We start from the raw sequence: 9,334 nt of genomic DNA, 5'->3' as shown, positions 1-9,334 counted from the left end.
TCTGTATGCTTAGCCTTGCCCTAAATACTGAAACAAAGAAAAAAAAAGTTTGTGTGTCAGCTCCGACGCACGGCTAGAATTTACTCCTCAAGAACGATTGTCTTTGAACAGGTACTAAGCAAAATAAATCAAGTCCAATGTAGTCGGTTAAAAACAGACATACAGCAGAAGCTAATAAAAGCGTATTAATAAATAGGTTAGGCTAAAAATTGTCTATTTGGTATGAAATGCGCTTTAGTCTACATATTAAATTAAACATTTAATTATGTGCATAGCTCATATAAATTTTTATGAACTATATTGATAATTCAATTTTTAATAAACACAGAGCACACATGTTTCTATATACAATACATGTCATATTAATGTATGAATTGTAACTTACTTAGTACCCACGTGTTTATCAGATTTTCCGGCACTATTATTTACACCACTTTCTTCCATAATTTATAGAATTTTCATTTAACTTTCTGAAAGTATAATAATAAATCAATTTCAATAATATAATAAAGCTTCAAAATACAAGAAAAGAAAAATGATGTTTGCTATCCGTATCACTGCAATACAACTAATATAGGGACCGAGCGTCTAGACTGTCACACCAACTGAAAAGTGAAAGGTGCGCGAGAAATGATGTGCACCAAAAACGTTACTATCCCATTTGATGAGTAGGTTTTACTCTCCATATTTTTCTCATACCGTGCGCCTTAAAGTCTTAAGGAGTAAACTCCAGAAAATTCCATTCCAAATCACATTTATTTCTTTTACAGTGTGTTAGTTTAATATATAAATATAAAACAACTTAAAATATAAAAAGCTTTTTTGTAGTGGTCTCCGTTGGCTGCAACACAGTCCTTTAACCGTTGAGGCAAGTTATGAATAGCACTATCACCATGGGAAAATTCTTCTCTGCCAATCGTACGGATTGTTTTAGGGATTCCAAATTATCATGGCGTTTAGAGCAAGCCGTACTCTCTAAAAGTGACCATAAATCATAATTAAGCGGATTAAAATCGAGACTAGACGACGGCCAGTCTTCAGCTGTGATGGAGTCCGAAGCTTTCGTTTCAAACGTTCGGCGCCGATTTTTGCTGCAATGTCCATTATTGGTTATTGAACATGGTGTTATTAAGGGGCTTCACTTACTTCTCAAGAATGGTATCTTGATACACTTGTGCCGATGTTTTCATACCTTTTCCACAAAAGTATAGATAAGTCACTCCTTCATGCCTAATACTCCACCAAACCATCACTGAAGTCGTAGTGCCCACGTTTGACTCTGTCAACTAATTTGGAAGCTTCCTTAGACCTTTGAGCATAAATACGGTCATTTTGTTTGTTAAAATGTTGCTCAATTGTAAAACAATTCTTTTCCGTAAGCAAATTTTTTTTGTGACCTCCCTTTGCGTACCGCTTGAGTAGTTGTTTCAATTTTACCACCCTATTCTTTTTTAAATTATCAGTTAACAAACGTTATGTCATCTTTAAAATGGTTCTAGGTGCTATCTTCATCTTCCGAGATAAAACCTTTTGCTTTCGGACAGGATTTATTTGAATTTTTTTCCTTACTGCTTGGACCAGATTTTTTGTACGAACACTAACTATGTGAACGACCAGATCATTTTCTGTGACAAACAGAGGAGGTCCCATAGTACCTATTAATAGCCCGGGACACAAATATGTTACTAATACCAAGCGTATGGAGAGTTTTAAAAATTGCAGTTGGCTCCATACCTACTTTGTGTAATGCAATCACAGCGATTCGGTTCTCTTTATCACATCAGTCCATTTTAATATGGGAAAATATTAGTTAGATAGTTTTATTTAGAATGTTTTATTGCGAAAAAATAAATGGAGGACTTGAGACAGGGGATGGAAGTTTGTATATAATATAAGTTTGTCATTATCGATGATGACACTATGTAACTTTGTACTTAGGCATTTGATAAGAAGTAATTTACAAGCATTAGATCGAGCTTTTTTAATACTTTGACCTACATGGGGATGAAATAGCAGATTAAAGTTCGCAGGGAAATACTATTAGCGAGACTGTCCACATTGACGAGGGATATCCGCCAGCAGCGAAAAGAGTAGTTTGTATGTGTATTATTTGCAAAGTATCTCAAAAAAATAAAAAAATCTTCCCAAAGTAACTATTCGCGGGAAATCGCGGGTAAAAGCTAGTATAACATAAAGTATTAACAATAACAATGGAACCATCCGATTCTCTAACTCTAATCTTAGTCTATCCTCGTAGCTCGCTAGAAAAATTTAAAGCTAAAATTGAGTGTTAGTTCGTTAAATAGAACATTTAAATCATCTCCGTGGAGGGTAGCCAAGTTAGCCACTCGAACCTCGCTCAGTTTGCACTACTACATACTTCACTTACAAACAAGCTCTATTGTGTACTGAATACAAACACTTGTGTCTACCTGTTTTATTAAGGGAACGTACGGTTTCTATTGTAATTTAATATTTTTTTTATAGTAAAACGTTTGATGTTTTAGTGAATTATAAACAAAATAGCAAAGACGATGTTTCGATACAAAATCATAATTTTATTAATTTAGAGTTATTTCCCTCATTTATTATCTCAGTCTCTCTAGTCTAGCTAGACTAGTCTCTACACTCTCTCAAAGATAAATTTAAAGAAATAAATATTATAACTATTAATTTTATGTACATTTATGAAAATTTCATATACGTTCACAAAAATGTGACGATTTTTGTGAACGTATATGAAATTTTCATTTTTTACTCTTAATAGTGATTTTCATTGTTATATCACTAGAAATAAGGGTTTGCTTGTGACTTATACTAGTAGGTTTCATAAGATGCATAATAACTTTAAGGGTAAACGTACACTTTTATAATAAAGTCCCAGCCACTGTTCAGGCATTATCTATAAATAAATTTAAATGTTTTGTAAAAAAATGGCTCTACTCCTATGCCTAAGATCCTACTACTCCACAGCTGAATATCTATGTGATCCGACAGCCTGGAACTAGATTATGATTATTTTATGGCAATAGCAATGACAGTACAATATTGTATATTTCATTAAAAAGAGCCCAAAAAAAGAATGCTGGGAGAGTTTCTTGCACCGCTTCTTCTCTCTCAGAGCGCTATTTGTTTTGGAAGCGGTAGTAGTATCTTGTATATTATTAAAAATTCTAAAGGGATCAATTTTGAGAAAATAAATGCCATTTATCAATTTTATTTATATACCGTCCGTCATGGGATCATAGGGATACGCATTATAACTTTAACCACTAACATAACAGTCAGCATGACGCATGACCCATCAAACTGCACTTCAAAAGGGAAAATTCACAAAAATCCAATATTATCAAGATTTGAAAGAGCCATATTTCCAGTCAACTTCTTAAAACGTTAATATGGGTTAACAGGCTACCACTACCTATAAAATACGTCCCGTAATCGAGGTCACAACGTTTTTTTATGACAGTAAGAAGCAAAACGAGCAGAACATTCAGCTAATGGTAATAGATACACCCTGCTCATTACAATGAAGTTCCGCTCAGGATTCTTGAAAAATCCAAAAATTCTTACTGGCACTACAAATGCGCTCGTCACCTTGAGAAATACGATGTTATGTCTCGTTGGCTTAGTAATTTCACTAGCTACGGCGCCTTTCAGACCGAAACACAGTAATGTTTACATATTGCTGCTTCACAGCAAAAATAGGCGCCGTTGGGGTAACCAAAATCTAGACGGCATCCTGTGCAAAGGAGCCTCCCACTGCTATATTTCTAGTCAAGTTTCTAAAACCTATAAAATACGTCCCGTAATTGAAGTATAACGTAGCTGATGACTTGCTAAAAACTCCAATGGCCATCCCGGATCTAAATCCAACTGAGCTTGTATGGGACACACTCAACAGGAATATAAAACTCCATCCAAACCCACCAAGACTCTTGAAGACCTCAAAATTGCTCTACTGGATATGTATATGATTTGTTAAAAAGTAATGTACTCTAATTTCTTCTTTAAATCGTCCAATCCATTTTACTTTAGATCTACTACATGAAAATTATATCCCAAAATCATCTCAGTCAATTAAACATTGACCTTACAGCTGAAAATAAACATAAAATGTCATTGATATACAAAAAACCTGTTTATCAATGTAAAATGTACATTTTTAAAGTGAAACTTTTATTACATCGTCTCAAACTTTTTCGTCTGTGTGTTGCATGTCGCGTGACGGTCGGGCGGCGCCTATAGTTCGCAGCAGCTGACTGTGTAGTGTATACACTATGGCATAAGAGGAAGTGCATTAAATTTATTAATCTCATATTTGAATAACAGGATACAGTATGTTGAAGTTAATAGTGTAAGGTCTTCAGGCTCCGTGTTAGGAATGGGTGTCCCGCCGGGTTCAATTCTCGGACCATTTCTGTTTTTAGTTTATATCAATGACCTACCCTATCTTATAAAGAACACACATGATATAGTATTGTTTGCGGATGATACATCACTATTATTTAAAGTTAATCGACATGCAACTACTATTGAACATGTAAATAATGCTATTTCTAAGGTAGAACTATGGTTCAAAGTATACAATCTTCTTTTGAATGGTAAGAAAACGAAATGCTTAAAATTCATATTACCAAATGTAAAAAAGATTAACACACATATTAAATTAAATGGAGAAATGTTGGATCTTGTAAATAAGACAGTGTTCTTGGGTATAACTCTAGATGAGAAGCTTCAGTGGGGTGACCATATATCTGCCTTAGCAAACAGATTAAGCTCTGCAGCATATGCGGTTAAGAAGATAAGAGAACTGACTGACATAGATACGGCCAGAATAGCATATTTTAGTTACTTCCACAGCATTATGAGCTATGGTATCCTTTTATGGGGTAATGCTGCTGAGATCAATACGATATTTGTGCTGCAGAAGAGAGCCGTTAGAGCCATTTATAACATGGGATCTAGAATTTCGTTAAAGTATAAGTTTAAAGAAATAGGTATTATGACAGTAGCCTCACAATACATTTACGAGAATTTGATGTTGATCAATTGCTATTAGCTGAACGTCCTGCTCGTCTCGTCCCATATTATCATAAAATAAAATGAGGCTGTTAAATTTACAATTCAGTGCACTGGAAATTTTTAATTTATTTCTTTATAAATTGTTGTTACTAAAATAAAAGTCGTTTCAAAAATTATTTTTAATCAGAAAACAATCACTTAAATTACATTTCTATTAAAAAAAAGGAAAAGTGAAAACAATTATAGCCATATAATAATTATGGCTATAATTGTTTTCACTTTTGATGGAGGGTAGGTGTGAAAAAAGTTAACACTGTTTTTAAAGAGCTCCGTATTTTCAATCATCTTAAAATTAAAAAAAAAGTAATTTTATACTATTATTTTAGTAGATTTAGTGTTAAGTGTGATAAATGTGATAAATAGTACCCACCAGACAGTACTTATTCTCCTAGTGAAAGTCAATTAAGTTCACTTCTTTAATATCCCTTTGTTCCGATCACTACGTATCACCAGTCATCATGGATGCATTAAAAGACTCGCTCAACGCCATGGCTGAAATGTTCGAACAGAAGATGAGCGAGTTCCAGCAGGGCCTAGATAATGGACCCATTACAAACACATCCCTGGCTGCAGAGTTTAACAGCTTCAGGACCTTTGTGCTCTCTGCCATGAATACTTTGCAGAGACAGGTGGAGTTCCTTGGTATAGAGGTTGATCGTCTGGAGATGCGTAGAAGGCGCAAAATGCTACTAGTGCACGGAGTCAGCGAAGATAAGTCGGAAGATGTTACTTCACGTGTTTGTAAAGTAGTAGGGGAACATCTTGGTGTGACTGGATTCTCTGTTGCTTCCATCAAGTCATCCCATCGCTTAGGACGTCCTTCCGAAAAGAAACCTCGTCCTATAGTGGTAAAGTTTGCGGATGTAGCATTGCGGGATAAGGTTTGGTTCTCCAAAACTGGATTTAAGGGCAGCGGTTTAACTGTGTCAGAGTTTTTAACAAAGAGTCGTCATAACTTATTTATGGAGGCAAGGCAGAGATTCGGCATAAACAAGTGCTGGACAAGGGATGGATGCATACATATTATAGGCCCAGATGGTTCACATCACCGAGCTGAGTGGAAAGCTGACCTACACAGCATACCACAGACATCTAAACAGACATCTAAGCCTCTGACTCAGGGTACTGCCAGTCTCACCTCCAGGTCCAAAAGAACGGTCAAAAATAAGTAATAGGTATCATTAATCTGTAAGTATTTTAAGGTAATGTAACCTTTAAATAACTTGTACAATTCATAGGTTTAGTTAACTGTAAGCTTTTTGTAACTTCTAATTACCCATGTCACTACCACAAAGCCTAAGCTATCCTAGTATGAATCTTTATGTTATGTATATGAATTAAACCTTTTTTTATTTAGTATTTATAACTTATTACAAAATTTCATAACCATCCTGTGTTGATAATTAAGATAATATATAAAGAATGCATATACCTAACTTGTAATGCACCACATTGTAACATTTGTGTTATAGTTTAATAGTTTGGTAACAAGCCTGCAGTATTCATTTACATCCTGTTCTGTTTTTTAATACCAAAAATAAAATGGAACATCATATAACTATTAAATGCTATTTATTAAACATTTTAAATAAACAATTTTCCATAAAATTTGATAATTTGATATTACTAAATGCAGCTTATATTTCAAACATTTTCAATTGTTACATAGTATAAATGTCATACTACATAATTATCAGATTTATATTGCCTATGCTATTTCTTTCCTGTGTATAATATATTTAATAAACTGTAGTTTTAGTGTAATAAATCAAATTCCGTTGTTGATACTAGGAAATGAAAACTGTAGTTGTTACATAATAGGTACCTATTAAATTACCATTGTTATTTGTGTAGACTGTAGTGTCTTGTGTGACTGGCAGATGTACGTGACAACTGTCATCTAATGACAGCTGTGACATTTGACATACCAGCCGCAGACTAAATAACTGCTTTGGATACAAGGCTTTTGGTCATCACTGCGCTGGCATTTATAGATTATTAGAATTAGATTATAGAATTACATGATTAGTAAGCTAAGTTATTGAAGCTGTAAGATAGCGCCGCTTATTATTTTATTATTTATTTTTTCTCACCCTTAATATGGGTCAAGGTATTAAAAATATTATGTTTTAATTACTGCATCATGTTTTCACCGTAAATAAAATTTGTACAGCATAAAAATGGAGTACTCAGATGGAGGCGCGCAATCTTTATTTCTTTTTTATAATAATTTACGTGAAAATTACAAGTCTATCTCAAAACAGCTTCATAGATATAGTTTATATTATTTTTATTCTTTTAATTTGTATATGTACTTCATTTTTATTATTGTAATTTTTTGTCTTTAGTCACTTAGTTTTTAGTCCTCTAAGTTACCTATTTAAAACCTACCTATGTTTTTTGAGGGTTTTGAGATAAATAGTTTATTTTTGCTAAAAGGAAAAAAGGGTTACTTTTTCATTTTTGATTGTTTTTACTTTACCTTTTATTTATTTTTTTATTTTTTATTATTGTTTGTTTTAAGAAGTGAATTAATCTCTCCTTGCAACTGGCGGGTGGGTTCGTTAATCATTTAATTTAATTTAATTTAATTATTTTTGTATATTATTTTTTAGTTTAGGAAACTCGTTGCAGGTATACTTTTGGATATTATTTTATATAGGATTATTTTTTGTGTAATAGTATAAGTAGTAATAAACAGTAGATAATTTTTAAATATTATCAAGATTCAAAATGTCACATAACTCTAGCCTTGATGATTTTCAGTCTATAGTCTCTTCTGGTTCTAGTGGTGAAGAAAGTTTTCAAAGTGTATCTTATATTCCTATTGACGTTGCTCTCAGTAATCACTTCCCAGACACACAGAAAAACTTTAATATAGTTCACCTAAATGCACAAAGCATTCCTGCACATTATCTTGACCTTCAGGCGTCGTTTGATTCTAGCAATGTTCATGCCGTACTTATTTCTGAGTCGTGGCTTAAGCCCAGCCTCCCTTCTTCCTCTTACTACCTTCCAGGCTACCACCTCCTTCGCAACGACCGTGTGGGTAGAGTTGGTGGCGGCGTTGCAATCTATCTTCGATCTCACCTTCCGTTTTCAATCATAAGTTCTTCTAGTGATTCCATGTCACAGAATGAAGTTGAGTATCTTCTTGTTGAAGTTATCCTTTCACATACAAAAATCCTTCTTGGAGTATTCTACAGTCCTTCACTTAATGTCGATTATTTCTCTTCCTTTGATCATATCCTCGAGAAATTTGTACCACTATATGATCACTTGATTTTGATGGGTGATTTTAATACCTGTCTTCTTAAAGATGACCATCGTTCAAAAAAGCTTTTGTCCGTTACTGATTCCTACAATCTCCATATCCTTCCTCTTACAGCCACCCACTTCTTTCCTCACTCCACTCCGTCTCTTCTTGACCTCATCATAGTCTCTAAGCCCGAGTATGTAAACTCGCATGGGCAATGCTCTGCGGATGCTTTTTCCTTTACGCCCCCCTAAACGTAAACCCCAAATACTGATGCAGCGGAATTTTTCTGGGATGGATATGCAACGTCTTTCTATAGACGCACAAACTATTGATTGGGATGTCATTTTTAATTCTAATAGTATCAACGATAAAGTTGATATTTTTAATTCTTTGCTAATACAGCTGTATGATAAGCATGCGCCAGTTAAACCCGTGAAGATAAAGCATTTACCTGCTCCTTGGCTTACTGATGATATTAAAAAACTGCAAATTTCTAAAAATCGAGCTAAATCTATTTATAAGCATAATAACTCTGATCTTAACCGGGAAAAGTATATAAGATTAAGGAATCGTTGCAATACAATGTGCAGAGACGCGCAGCGACGCCATATCTACTCGTCTGTTGAGAACGGTGAAACCAGTAAAGTTTGGAAATTCCTAAGAACGCTAGGAGTTGGGAAGCAACAACATACAGTTTCCAATAATCTAAATATTGAACGACTTAATCAACATTTCTCTCAAAATTCATCTTTTCTTGACAATAACACTAAAGCTCAAACGCTTAAATCCCTATCCTTAATCCCAACCCCTGACTTTCCACCGTTCAACTTCTCTCCCTTCACTGATTCTGACGTTAAAAAAACCATTTTGTCTGTTACATCTAAGGCCGTTGGTAGTGATTGCATTAGTCGTAATATGATCCTTCCTATCATAGATATCCTAGTTCCTACAATCTTCCATATTCTTAATTTTTCTATAACGTCTGGCCAA

At 34.2% G+C, this 9,334-nt stretch overlaps 1 protein-coding gene across 1 annotated transcript; it reads left to right on the top strand.

The window, feature by feature from the left end:
- Positions 1–5,344: 5,344 nt before the first annotated feature.
- LOC126966877 (uncharacterized) lies at positions 5,345–7,529 on the top strand. The gene has a single exon (XM_050811163.1). It carries the CDS (start codon positions 5,544–5,546, stop codon positions 6,255–6,257), a length of 714 nt encoding a protein of 237 aa, XP_050667120.1. The 5' UTR covers positions 5,345–5,543; the 3' UTR covers positions 6,258–7,529.
- The last annotated feature ends 1,805 nt before the right edge of the window (positions 7,530–9,334 follow it).

This window comes from Leptidea sinapis, chromosome 11, assembly GCF_905404315.1.
Source record: "Leptidea sinapis chromosome 11, ilLepSina1.1, whole genome shotgun sequence".
NCBI lineage: Eukaryota > Metazoa > Arthropoda > Insecta > Lepidoptera > Pieridae > Leptidea > Leptidea sinapis.
Note: the sequence above shows the minus strand (reverse complement) of the source record. Positions and strands in the feature narration are given on the sequence as shown.